Here is a 14,842-nt window from a genome sequence, read left to right as displayed (position 1 = left end):
GATGGTCTTAAGAACCAGTACTGGTATGGATATGAGTGGTCTACCCATCTTAAGAGTTAATGTAGAAAGAAACCTATTTTCAACTATTGGAAATTTGCAAGTCGATGTGTTGGGCCCAATTCTGCAATCCTGACCTGGACAAAATGCCCATTAAAATGAATGGGGAGTTTATATCCAGAACCAATCAAAACAACAGGATTAAGCCCATGAAGTTTAATGAGGTGGTTAACAATAAAAATCACACCCTAAAACTTTCCAATACCACAAGAAATATGTTTATGAGAGATCTAGAGCCAGGTACTCAACTGGTGTAAATCAGCCAAGTTCCATGAAGCTGCTTCACACCAGCCAAGCAAATGTCTCAATCTTTTTTAAAACACTGAATCTGGAGTTAGTTTACAACAGCTCAGGAGCTGAAACTAAATCAGTTTGTTTTTAAATGAGATTTTATTCCATACTATTTTCTATTAAAATATTACAAAAGCACTTGTGATGTGATTTGACCAACTAGACTTTCATCAGGGGGAAAAAAAGGACAAATGTCTAATATAGTAAAACTAGCAGAAATTAATGACAGTTTCAGATTCATCCAGTCAAGTAAACTAGTGCGTTTATCTTGCACACATTCTTTAATGATGCGTTTAATTACTTACAGTGAGGCTGGTTTGATATTCAGCACAAAGAAATTCATAATGATCACATACTAATCTTTATATTCATAATAGAAACAAAATAACGGAATCATTTTTTTAATATTTACTGAAGAGGCAATAAATAAGTTGGGGCAAAATGTTTGCAGTGCTGAGATTATTTTAAAGCCAATGGATAACTAAAGGATTTATTTCTTTTAGTCAGACTACTTCTAAGTTCACTGGTTGCAGCAATTTTTGTCACTTTCTTTACTGTTTCAGAGTAGTAGCTGTGTTAGTTTGTATCACCAAAAACAAAGAGAAGTCTTTGTGGCAGCTTAGAGACTAACAAATTTATAAAATAAATAAATGTGTTAGTCTCTAAGGTTCCACAAGGACTCCTCATCGTTTTTCCTTATTGTATTTTCCCAAAGCAAGGCCTCCAAGACCAGTGTTTTAGATCCTGATACTGCAAGGTGCACTGGGCAAATGGACCCTGGCACCCATGCAGAGCCACAGTAGAGTAAATGTGATAGCGTGTGCTTGCAGGGGTTACTTCTCACAATGCACTGTGCAGAATTGTTAGGAGGCCACAGTGTCAGAAAGCAATGCTTAAAGAACGGACATCTATCCCTCTCTATAGCTCTCTTGGGGGTTCCCATGCTTCCGGGCAGTGTAGCTCCAGCAGGAGCCATGCTTCCAATAGCTTGGTGCAAGCGGCAGATACTGATTAGGGGTTAATAATGCCACAATTGCCTCCCATGCAGTAGACATCCTGTACTGTGGCTGATGTACTGTAGGTTGCAGTACACCTTGCTGCCACTTGGGAAGTTCTGGTCCCACGCCACTTGCAGGTAGCACAGGGCAGAGAATACAGGCTTCTGTGAGACTGTTTCCTATTAGCCGCACAGAGACAGAGGACAGCACTCTCTGCACTCTCATTCCTTCCCTGCTTCCTCTGCTTATCCTTATCCTGGTCCAGCAATGCTGTTGTCATTTTTTGGTGGAAGGGAAAGATGGGCCTCTGGTCCTGGTGGCAGTGGGTTTCAGGTGTGTGGGAGGGGGGAAGGAAGCATTCTGAGCCTGATAAGTGTTCTGAGCTGGGAGCATTGGGTGCAGGCATTATGAGCCTGTGAGCGTAAGATGATGAGGTTTCAGGCCTGAAGGAGCAGTTAGGTTAGATGCGGGAGAGGAAATGTTCTCAGCCTGGGGGACAGCAGTGTTTCTGAGGGGCATTTGAGCAGGTGGGAGGTTGAAGAGGTTCTGAGCTGGAAGGAGGAAAAGTTGCATTGGCAGGATTGACTGCAGAGAGGAGCAGAGTCAACTGATGAATAAGGGTGTTGGTGTATGGGAGTGGGTCGGCTAGGGCAAGAGTGACTGGAGAGGGGGAAGCTTGCACTGGGGAAAAATTCGGGGGAAAAGGATAAATACTATTTTTTTCCATTTTACCTTTTATTGTTAAGTGTCCTGTTTTTTCAAGCCTCTTTTTCTTTTCAAGTATCAGGGGGTAGCCATGTTACTCTGTACCCACAAAAACAACAAGGAGTCCGGTGGCACCTTACATAAGCTTTCGTGGGTAAACACCTCACAGGTGCATCTGAAGAAGTGAGGTGTTTACCCACGAAAGCTTATGCGCAAATAAATCTGTTAGTCTTTAAGGTGCCACCGGACTCCTTGTTGTTTTTCTTTTCAGTTCCCCACCTCCCTCCTCTACAAAACATTTCCCTGTGACCCAGTGGCTCCCTCTGACCTCAGTGTGCTAGACACTTTTTCATTTTCAATATATCTGAGGAGGTGGGGAGAGAGAGACAGGTTGCTACATGAAGCTCCACCAATTATTTGGGGCACCAGACACCACTAATCTGTCCCCATATGACTACTCAGTAACAAAGGGTACCTAAGAGGATTTTTCACATCTCTGCTCGGCTCAGTCCTGTTCTTGACTTCCAAGTTGCACTTACTAGCAATAGAGCAATATTGGCAAGGTCTTAGGCAGGGGGACTGGTGCAGAAGATTTAGCACTCCTCTCACATCTGATTGACAGGGGCTGGCTCTCCAGATTAGGGTCTCCCTCATGAATATTAGCAGAAAAGACAATCTAACCTCAGATTTTAAAAAAAATCCGGTATCTGTTGAAGATCTGAATTGCTTGTGTTATTAGGATATTATCTGCAATTTATACCATCCTTAAATTTATTCTGTTCATAATGTAAACATATTAAAAATGCCAGTTACAAATTTATAACTGGTGAAATCTTTCCCTTTTTATTGTATGTACTTCAAAAAATAGCCACAACAACCACAAAAAACCCAAATCACAACCCTTATAATGCCCTTTAAAAACATTAATGTTATTTGCGTAATTGTAAGTTAAACCTCATTTGAAATGGTCCACTTTTCCCCATAAACCTGAGGTTTGTATTCTACCCCATTTTTGTGATTCAGCAAATAAATCTTTGATGTTTTCCACTGGGGTGAGGATTTTGTAAGTCGCTATGACAACTGGAAGAAAATACACTAAGGACTAACTACCAAAGTGTTTTAAAGTGTGTACAATGAGGAGTCAGCAGGAGGTGTGGTGAAGTCACCAGATTCCTCTTTAATTAGTAATTTGGATATACAAATGGCTAGCAAACACAGTATTGCGGATTTTTATTGACCCCAAGGTTCAGAGTGTTCTACTTGAGCATTTCTACATGTTGCATAGGCTTGACAGAATGCTAAAGATGTGTTCTATGACCTTTGTTATGCCCAATAATCTTCATAGTTAAGCCATTCTCTCTCTAAGCCAACAATATTTATAACTTAATTCGAACAAGTCAACTGGTTTTCCGTAACTGAGTTTAAAAAACTAAATGTAGCAAGGTTAGCAATATTAAGAATTATGAGGCTAATTAATTGTATGAAAATATAGTCTTGGCTTGAGGTTGTTTTGGTTATCCCAATAGGATGGCATACTATGGAATACAAAAATAAAACGATGGTTCAGCAGGAGTTTACTAATTCAGTGGTTTATGTAATATGCAATATATCATTGCTATTTTGCTATAAAACCAAAATAATTTCAATTTTCACATATTCAAGAATAAGAGGATTCTTTGAAGGTACTTCACAATCATTTTCCCCTGAGTTTTTAAGATGAAACCTAATATTGTCGATTGCTCTCCACAACAGCCTCTTCTTTCACTCCTTACTCTGTCAAAACCCGCATTGGTTTAAGCTTCCCATTGATTGGAACTACTGCATTTAACCTCATATTGGTGATGTTTTGTACATTATTCTTTAAGTACTGCATCAAAGCTCCCAGTGCTTCTGTAAAAATAGAAATGGAAGGTATGACAAGTCTGAAATATTGCAACAAATACAAAATTAAGTCAGCAGGAACTATATATGAGGCATTACCCTGACAATTAACTACCATAAGATATTCACACCAGGATATGCCTGGCAGTAGCTAGACCTTCAAGAAATTTGAGTGTTTTAAATGGACAATTATGCTCAAATCAATTTTCCAATTTCAGCTACTAACAACTAAGATGATTGCAGCAGAAAAAGCCATGCACAATGAACTTTCCCTAGTGAAAATGTTCTTATTCACAGAATAACTGTAGAATTGTCCCAGCAAGGCTCAGTATATAATGGACTCTGCATCATATGTTCAATGAAAACATCAATAGTTCACTTTTTCCTATATAAAGTATTTTTTAAAGTATATAAATATATATTTTAAATTGAAGCATGTAATGGTAGGGAGAGCTTGTTATTCTCACACTGGATTGTATTTCTTTTTTTTAGTATACACATTCCAGCTTGAAACATAGGCCTTTCATTTTCACTGGATAATGTTACATACACCTACTTGCGTCCTGGTGTTTTTAATTAAGAGCCAAATTCTGGTGCCATTGAAGTAAGCGGCAACATTTCTACTGATTTCAGTGAGACTAGGCTTTGGCCCATTCCAGTCTTGACACCCTGTAGTGGCATGTACAGCTCTGACACCCACACTTTAATGGGTTTGCCTAGGCATCAAATGGGCAGGGAGTTTGACCCCCTATAAGGCCTCCAGCATCACTGCTTCACTGCCTGATATCCCACTTCTACACATGTAGATTCATGCTTTAATGGACCAGGCTTTTGGTGATACTTACTAGTAGGTAGATGATGCTATTTTTTGCCTACCCTCAATCAAAGGGCAAGTCTACATTACAGTGCTACAGCAGTGCAGCTGCACCAATGCTGACAGGAGAGCAAGAGGTGGAAGCTATAGCGGTGGGAGAGCATCTCCCACCAACATAGCACCAGCGTCGACAGCACTTAAGTCGATGTAACTTGCATCGCTCAGGGTGTGTGTATTTTTCACACCCCTGAGCAACATAAGTTACATCAACTTAAGCGATAGCATAGACCAGTCCAAAGTCAGGCAATTCTAGGTCTGCAGAAAGCGGAACAGATAGGAACTTTGTCAGTCATCTCTCATTTTATTTAGACATTTTTATTTATAATCTTAACAGATAGAGAAGGAATAACCCTAACCAATCTTCCATTTCAAAAGGCCATGCCTTCTGTTCCTCGCCTTTCTAACAGCTAGAGGTACTTTGGTGGCATGCAACAAGGCCATATGAGCCTAGAAAATAGACCCAGGAAATTCAAATATACACAAATAATTAATAGTATTACTTCACAAAATCCCAATTCTTCAAAATTTTTAGTTACCCCAGAAAAAAAAAAACAACCACAACAATATCTCTATCTCATAATCAACCACTTCCTATATTAGCTTATGCCTGTAGTTCTGCTTTCCCCTACATTCCCTATCAGGTTGTATTGGTTATTTCTGGATTGTATTTTAAAATGTATCTAGCATATTGACTTAACACTTTCTTTCTAGCTGCTTCCTAACAGAGTTGGTTCATTTTGTTCTATATCATGACTGCTCAAATACAAACTCAACCTCTTACATCCCGAAGACAACAATGAGAAGGTATTTTAATTATTACAAGGATTACACAACTGGTAACTTTTGCAGAAACGTTTCTGTAAGCTAGGTTGTCTCACATGAATCTATGCATGGAAAGAACCCTGTGTACATGTAGCTCTCCCACAACCTTTGGGAATTAGGGGGAATTTCAGCCTGCTCTGTAGCACCATGCTCCATTTCTAGATGCCATGAGGTCAGGGATCCTTTGAGAGGAGTGGCTGCAATGCACACTGTCCTCTCTCCAGACAATAACCAGTCTATTCAAGACATAATCAAGCTTCAGGCCCTACTTTTTTGTGCAGAACCCCTATGTGCAACAGAAATGTCCTTGTAGAAGTGGGATATCAGGCAGTGAAGCTGTGATGCTGGAGGCCTTATAGGGGGTCAAATTCCCTGCCCATTTGATGCCTAGGCAAACCCCATCACCTGAGAGAACAGTGGTAGAAATCATGCAAGAGTAACTTTAAAAGTTTCCCTCCCAAGCTTCTCCTACGGGAGTGGGGGAACTAGTCCTATCTGACTTTATATAAAAACATGAAAATGTTGTAAGCTTCATGTCATGGATAGTAAAATGTCAATTTTCAGGACAGAGCCTTTAGGCACCAAGGATGAAATTCACCACGTGTACAAAGGGCTTTTATAATGACCAGGGATTGAATTGGGACATCCACAGCTGAAAGCATAAGCCTCAATACCTCTAGCTACAGGAATAATTCCCACAGCTGGAAACTGTTACAGACTCATATTCTGTGTGGTCTGGGCACAGTGGGGTAAATGTACTACACACAACAATGGATGACTCTTGTGTGTCCTGCACACCACTTAACCCTGACATTAGCCCATTATTAAAGGCCAGAGTGGAATGAATACAAGGCTTGTCTGAGCTTTCTGCAGTGAGTGAATCTCTCTTAAACCATCAGAAAACACTGGAGTTTGGTACTTTGCCCACATCACAAAAACATGCTACAATTGGCAATCTCAGTTTACTAGTCACCTGTCACTTGGATGCCAGAGGTATTGCAGATCAAGCAGAAGATGAAATAGTCCCTCTATGTGCAATAAGGTTGCACAATGCTTAGTGACATTATACCTACCTTCAGTTAGTGCTACCCAATTCTAACATATGAGAACTAGAGCGTCCACTCAATTATCTATTTTTTAAAAGAATTGATACTGTAACATATCTTAATGCATACTACTGTATCGCTATATTGGACCAGATTCTCAGCTGAGGTAAACTGGTAAAAGGTCAATGAAGCTATTCTGGCATACACAAACTAAGGATCTGGCCTATAATCTATGGGAAATTCACACAATTTTATAAATTACTGTCTTACAGACTTTTGTTCAACAGTGTAATGTCATGTCCTGTAATAATACAAAATAATGTAGCCAACAATCTTGCACTGAGTGATTGACAGGATGATCTAATAGATATATTTCCATCTCTGACTTCTAGGCTTAGGATCAGATATTTTAATACAAGTTTCAATTGCGACTCAATTTAAAAAAAAAAAAGCTTTCGATAGCACAGATTTGCTTTTTTTATCTGAAGAACTAGAATTTAAATTAAAATGTAGACTACAAAATAAAAACATCAAATTTAGTCACTTGTGTATCAACAGAAGAGAAATGCTAAACTGCAGTGAATTGTATGCTGTACATATTTAGCTTGTTGCTCTATTAAAATACAGCAAATTACTGAAGCTTGTCTTCTGGTTTGTGTTGTGACTAGAAACACAAAAATTACAACCTTATAGAACACTGTTGGACAGTGTTTGTGTGTGTGTGTGTATATATATATATATATACACACACACACACACAAAGAGGCATTTTATATAAAACAGTCAGACACAAGTAAAACTCCCCATCCCCATCCTGCTGATTTTTGTCTGTCAAATTTAAAAATTTGCAAGTGGCGATGTAGAATGGGGCACCATTTTACAAAGCATGGGTGAAAATTCCCCAAAATCTCTACATAAAGCCCAGGGAAGGAGGATATTAAACGAGCTAGACAAGGAGCTGCCTATAACCAAGACCATAAACAATTACTTTGTGTAAACATGATAACTGTAATTTAATTTCTATGCCCATTTTTTTTTTTAAATCATAGTTCATTTTTCCATCTAGGGATGGATACCTTTGGAATGGTATGGATAACCCAGAAAGAAAATAGTGTAAAATCTTCAAGATTCACTAATCCTTTTAAACTTCTACTTCTCCCCGGGAAAGACAAAAGGCTCTTTTTTGTTTTTGTTTGTTTGTTTTCCAAAACCTCTTTCTGATAAGAATAACACTCATGCAATTGGGAGAAACAGTACCATGTGACTTAAATAACATGACTTTTACTGCTGAGGGTGGAGCAGTTACAGAGAGAGCTCTGAGCAATCTATAGGGTAGAAAATGTGTTTGCAGATTATTTGACTAAAAATTAGTAGAAATCACAATGTTTGTGGACTTTCTGTAAGCAACAAGCAGTCAAATTTCTCAGGTACATTGTTTTCCAAGCTCTAACAGATATATACATTTATGCATAAGTAAACATTTATATTTACATAGGCAGAGTTTAACTTTCATCTAATCACATCTGGCCTTCACACTGTCAAAATGGTGACCTTGCTACCAAGAGCAGTTCTAGCCTTGTTTTGATGTGGCCAGGAATAATGGAGACATCCATTGCTTTCAGATCAAGTCCTGAATCTGTCACATGTGGGCCCTGATTTATTCCCACGTTCACAGGAACGTGTGTGATTTCTATCAGAGGGGAGATATTTGACCCCCTTACTCCTGCCACCAGGAATGACATCACTTTTACTTTGAAAGATACTGCCAAGGAAATACACTAAATGACCATATCTGCAGGGAACTCTGGACATGCTCCATATCTGACTGGAACAATTCATTTGGTAGCTTGTGCCAGGTGTCCCATAGGACCCAATAGAGTGGGGGTTGCTGGAAGTTTGAGTTGTGTTCTGATCCGGACAAACTTTCTACAAGTGGTGGCTGCTGGTGGGTGAATTATGCCTATTATATTTATTGATTTAGGCATACACACAGAGCCTAGTCACCATCCCAACAATGTGTCATGCAAAGCTGACAAAAAGTCAAAGCTTCATATAAAATGGCTACCTATCTATAACTATTCTTCAAGATGTGATGTAGACATGTATTCTACTTAGATGTGTGTGTGTGCCTGGTGCACCAGAAACTTTACCTAGTAGATCCCATGGCCAAAAAGGGTGGTGCGACCCTGACCCCCTAACTTCTTTCACACTGAATGTCAAAAGTATGGACTGATGCTAAGGGATGAATGGTGGCTGTGGAATACATGTCTGAATCACATCTTGAAGAACAGTTACAAGTAGGTAACCATTTTTTCCTCTGAGTAGATGCAGCTGTGTATTCTACTTAGCATAGATGATTCACTAGCAGTACTTGTAGGAGGTGGGGTTGGGAGTCTATTTAAACAAGGAATTCAGGGTTGCCTTCCCAAAGTTTGCATCTGATCTGGACACAGCAGTAATAGCATAGTGGTTTGTAAAAGTATTCACAGAGGACCAAGAGGCAGCCCTGCAAGTGACTGATATAGGAACAACAATCATTTAGAAATACTTTGGACATTCCTGGGCTCTCGTGGAATAAGCTTGCACATTTTGTGCTACTTTGTATGCTCTCGTGATACAGGAAGTTATCCACCTGAAGATCATCTATGAAGAAATTGCTTGACCCTTCATTCAGTCTGCAGATAAAACTGACAAACGAGATGAGGAGGAGAAAGATTTGGTTCCATTTAGATAAAAAGCTAAACATTGCATGACATCCAGTCTGTGAGGATGTCATTCTTCTGGAGTTGAATAAGGCTTAGGAAGAACACTGAACAGCTCCATTTAAGTGAAACTGGGAAACTGCTTTGGATAAAAACTTAGGGTGCAGCCACAGGGTTAGTTATCTTGAGCAAATTGTGTGTAAAGGGGTTCTGCCATCAAAGCCTGCACTCACCCACCCTCCTTGTGGACGTTGTCATTACAAGGAAGGCAATTTTCTGACATAGAAGTGAGAAAGAAGAAGTTGACAGAGGCTTGAATGGAGCTGCTAAGACAGTATTAAGGTCCAAAAAGGAATCTGCTCTTTAACTGGTGGGTGGAGACAAGTGACTAATTCCAAGAACCCTCGCTGCCTTGGGGTTTGAAAAGACCAACTTCCCATGGATGGGCAGATGAAATGCTGAAATCACGGCCGGGTGGACTCTCAGTAATTTAAGTGCAAGATGAGAAGGCTGAAAGTGTAACAGGTACTCCAAGATGTCCTGGATACAAGCCAGCTTCAGATGAACTCTCCAGGCTAATGACCATACCAAGAACCACTTCTACTTGGCTGAATAGGTCACTCTGTGGGAGGACATCCTACTATTGAGAGAATTACTGGACTCCTCCGAACATTGTTCCTCTTCCTAATCTAATTGTGCAGCATCCTTGCTGTGAGATGTAAGAGAGCTGAGTGCTAGACACAAAATCTGACCTTAATGATGAGTCAGGAGATCAAGATGAAGAGGAAGGGAGATGGGAGGCTGAAGTAATAACTTGAGGAGGTTGGAGAACCAATATTGTCTTGGCCATGATGGAGCAATGATAATGAGCTTGGCACAGCCCAATTTCAGCATGAGAATGGCCTATAGGATTATCAGAATTGGCAAAAGAGTGCTGATTACCAGCTCAGGTGAAAAGCATCAGTAAAGAAGCCCAGACAGACTCCTCTAGGAGAAAAACAGCTAGCATTTCTTGCGGTCTCTCATGGAAAACAGTTAGATTGTTCAGATTCCCCAAACTGCAAAAAATGGACTGCATGATTCTGGGTTTCAGGTACTATTCCCGACTCAAGGGGAAATTTCTGCTGAGGGATCCACCAGATGATTCTGGATCTCAGGCAAGTGATCAGCCACACATGTAATTTTTTCCCTGACACAAAACTGCCAGAGCACCTCCTGACACAGCATGTTGGAGTATGCTCCCTGTAGCCGGATACGCCCCTCCTTCCCCCATTTGCTCTTTCGAGTGCAGTCTGCACAGTTTCCCGTTACGCTGTTACAAAGCCACAAGCAGCAGAAGCTCCCCAGTGACATTAGATGCTTGATTAAAGCTGTATTGTTCTGTATAATCAATTGTATTCATGCTTATGAATATGTAATCAATTAATGTAAGAAATGAGTGAGATAGTGTGAGTCACAGCCAATGGCAAAACAAAGAAGTAAATATCGTGTTTTATGGAACCATGGTATTATCTTGGTGAAGGTATAAATTTTGAGACGGGTGGCCAGGTCAAGGGTACCAACAAGGAAATGTAAGAGAATGCTAAACTCGGGACTGGACTGTAAGTAGTAGAGCCCTTCCACAGATCCAAAGGGACTTTGGGGACTCTCGTCGCCTTGCAGCCGATCTCCGAGTAGCTGTCGCCTGGCCAGCCTCAGCCACCTGCGAAATTGAAACCAACATCCGCGCCAGCAGCCTGCCAGCATGAATGTGTTGTGTGTCTGAGTATAATTGCGCAAGTAAGGGATGCCAATAAATCAACCCTCAGTGCTGCTCGAGCTCACCCTTTGTTGTGGTTATTCCTGGGCTGGTTCCCAGGACGGGTAACATTCCCCCGTCTGTTCACATCGTGGTGCTATTGTTGGTAAGGATGTGCACCACTGAGTTCCTAATGTGATCTCGAAAAGCCAGACAGTCATGCTCCAGGACATTCCAACCACAGGACTTGAACTTTCAGTGATCCCAGATGTGCATCACAAGCTATTAAAGAGGCATCGGTGACCACAGTCCTGGTTGGTGGGGACTGAGCAAAGGAAATGCCCTGGTACACATTGCCTTGAACCATCCACCACCGTAAGGAGTCCAGGTTTGGTGGAGGAAGTCAGACCAGTCTGTCCAAGGGATGATGATTCAGATGATAGACCAACTTCAGCCACATCAAAAAAGGATGTGGGTGCTGCCTGGCATATTGGACTACTTGTGTGCATGCATCCTAGCAACCTCAGGCATATTCAGGCTGGATTTGAGATTGCAGCTTCGGACATAGGTGACAAATCACCTGGAATTGCTCAGTCAACAGAAACACTCTCAAACTCATTTCAAATTGGAACCAATGTTGACTTCCTGCTGTTCAGAATGACACCTAAGTAGGTGTAGTGTGAAGTGAACATGACAGAGGCCTTCCTTTATGGACCTGCTCCTCAGCAAGCAATAATCCAGATAAGGGAAGATATGAATTCCCCTCTTCCTGAGATATGCTGTTATCAGAATCATATATCTGGTAAACACCTGGGCCATAGAAGAGAGGCCAAAAAGCAGCATGGTTTGTACAGCTGTGACAAACCTGAGAAACTTCTTGTGACTCAGAAGGATTGCTACATCAAAATAAACGTCGTGCAGGTCCAGGGCAGCAAATCAGTTATTGTGATTCAAGCAGGGTAGGATAGCTGCTAGGATAACCATGTGGAATCACATGTATTTGTTGACATTGCGGATGCTTGGGAACCAGAAAATATTGGGAGTAGAACCCCTGTCCCTGTTGTTGCAGCAGGAGAACCTCTACAGCCCCCAGAGCCAGTAGAGACTGGACCTGGTTGAGGAGCAGTATCTCATGAGGCTGGTCCCAGAAAAGGTGGGGGGTAGTGAGTGGGGAAGAGGGATGGAGAGGAACTGTATGGCATAACCTGATCTTACAGTGCTTAGGATTCAGTTGTCCACGATAATCAAGTCCCAAACACCATAAAAACAAACCAGCTTGTCCCCAAAAAGAAGGGCTGGAGAAAGAGAGGTCATCAGTGGATTGGTGTCCTGACACATGATTCAGAATGGGTGCTTGCTGGATGCTGGGGACAGAAGAGGGAGGGAAGAGGAGGATGAGCCGACTGGTTGAAGCCAGAATCAGACTTTCTCCCCTGGGATCTGTGGCCTTTCTCGGAGTAGTCCTCCTGCCTTACAAAATGTCAAAAAAAAAATGCTGTCAGGGGTACTGCTGCTGTTGTTTCTGATCACTATAATGGTGTCTCTTCATGGCCAGAGTATATGCTCCCAATGAACACAAAGCAGTTTGGGAGTCTTTTAAAGGATTCATTGTCTTTTTCTGAAAACAAAACCTGACCATCAAATGGTAAAGTCCTCAGTGGTCTGCTGCACGATCAGGTGCAATGCCCAAATTCTGTAGCCAATAGGCTCTCCTCAAGGTCACAGCCAATGCCATAATTCTGGCTGCAGCATCAGCCATGTCCAGAACTGATTACAATGGGGTCTTGGCTACCACATAACCTTCCACAATGAATCAATTCCCCTCTGGGCAGTTCTGGCAACTTCTCCACAAACTTAGACATGGCCTCCCAATTGACAGTCATACACAGAGTAATGTCTGCTAGTCTGCAATGTGCATGTGCAGGGAAGAGGAAGTACAAATGTTCCTCCCCATTAAATCCATCCTTTTGAACTTTTTGTCCTTAAGGATGGACTTATACCTTCCCTGGCATGTCCAGTCATTTGCTGCCGTTACCACCAGACAGTTAGGAGCCAGTGGGAGTTAAAGCCCTTAAAACCCTGCATGGGAATGAAGTACCAATTCTCCAAATGCTTCGCTACAGAAGGCAATGAAACGAGTATTCCAGAGGGCCTCTGCAGGTTTCAAAAGAGCCTTATTTATCAGGAGGGTTACTCTCCCTGGAGCTTATGACTGAAGAACTTCCAGCAGCTTATGCATATCCTCCTGAAGGATTTCTGGCTGGATACCCAAGATAATGGTCATATGCCACAGGAGGTCCTGAAATGCCTTACAGTCCTCAGACATTGAGGGAGAGGAAGATTCCAGCATGGTAGAGTCACCCAGAGAGAATGGAAGGAAGAATGACAGTTTGCTGATCCAGTGATGGGTCCTGTTCTTGAACCATAGGATCCAATCAGAACAATTCCAGAGGTCCAGAGGGAATGGGCTCAGCAGTCACTCTCAGATGAGATGGCTTGGGAGCAGGACCCACCCTCAGAACCAATGATCTTGCTCTGAAGTGGGTCAAGGAGTGGGACCTCAGGGACTGAGGAGTATCCCAAGGAGGCTATTGAGCATATGAATATGGTATTGGTGGCCAGGAGGCACCGAGCCAAGAGCCTCTGTCCTGGCTGCAGGACAGATGCCGATTTTTAGTACTATTAGTGATCTAATGGCTATCTCTGGAGCCTATCTGACAATGAGGGTGAGGATGATTCCAGTCTGTATTTTGAGGAGTCCCAGAGGTTCTCTGGTGACAGCAGGGGGAGCCAGCTCTGATGGGGGTAAATAAATGGTCAAATTCATCTGAAGCCCAAGAAAGGGGCAGTATCAGTGCCAAAGAGGAATGGGGGACCAGCACTGGTGAATGAGATGCACACCCACCTGGTGCTGGGAGAGGTGCCAGTTCCAAGGCTATGGTGGTAGGGTTCTGCTGCCAAGACAATGACAGTACCAAAGGATGCACCAATGCGGAGTGGGCCTTCAGCGTCATCCATGTCCAGAACTGACTAAGACAGGTCTTTGCCACCATCACTTCAACTCCAAGGTGTGGGAAGTGTGAGCTGTGGTGCTGATGAGCCTGGTAGCTCTGTGACACAGCCAGAAGGCACCACGGGCATAACCAAGAATAAGGCAGTAAAAGCCATGGCACTAATGAACTCTTGAACCAGTGGAAAGTCTGGATCAGAGGCAAAGCAAGTCTGATGCCACTTGGTATGCTACTGCCATGAAGACAGCTGGCACTGATGTCATTGGGACAGGACTCAACAGATGCCCCATGGCTGGAGTCAATGGTATGGACTCTCACTGCTCTTGGTGTGGTGCTGGGGGGGCAGTTAGACCAATGTGTTGGAGGGTGTACAGTGCTGTCCAGCAGTCCTCTTAGAAGTTGTGAAAGAGCCTCCCAGAGCCCTGGAATGGTTCTGATTCATTTTATGGGCCCTCTTCCTCACTGTACCAGAGGAGGGGGAATGACCCCTCTTCCTCTGGGGGAAACATCAGAGCCCAAGAGTGGAGCAGCATCGCTTGCTGGATCCAAAGGTAACTGTCACACAGATAAGGGCTTCAGTGCTGAAGCAGCCCTCATGGCCTGCTCCGGAAGGCGCTGCTTCAGCTGCCAGGCTCTCACCCCCTGAATCCACTTTGTGAATGACATGCAGATGGAGCATGACAAGTCCTTCACAAACAAAACAAGCACCTCATGTGG

The 14,842-nt window shown here is 42.4% G+C and overlaps 1 protein-coding gene across 23 annotated transcripts in view; it reads right to left on the bottom strand.

The window, feature by feature from the left end:
* The window catches only part of NRXN1 (neurexin 1), a 1,233,750-nt gene that overhangs the window by 820,831 nt on the left and 398,077 nt on the right, over positions 1-14,842 (bottom strand). Inside the window, exons 6-7 of one of the 23 annotated variants that reach the window (XM_077811985.1) lie at positions 12,751-12,767; positions 8,860-8,872 (exon numbers count right to left, since the gene is read on the bottom strand). The exons of the other annotated variants lie outside the window; for them this stretch is intronic. Of the exons in view, the coding sequence (XP_077668111.1) occupies positions 8,860-8,872; positions 12,751-12,767 (30 nt within the window). The remainder of the gene's footprint in view (positions 1-8,859; positions 8,873-12,750; positions 12,768-14,842) is intronic. 23 annotated transcript variants of the gene reach the window in all.

This window comes from Eretmochelys imbricata, chromosome 3 (assembly GCF_965152235.1).
Source record: "Eretmochelys imbricata isolate rEreImb1 chromosome 3, rEreImb1.hap1, whole genome shotgun sequence".
In the NCBI taxonomy this organism is placed as follows: Eukaryota; Metazoa; Chordata; order Testudines; family Cheloniidae; genus Eretmochelys; species Eretmochelys imbricata.
This window is presented reverse-complemented; position numbering and strand designations above follow the sequence as displayed.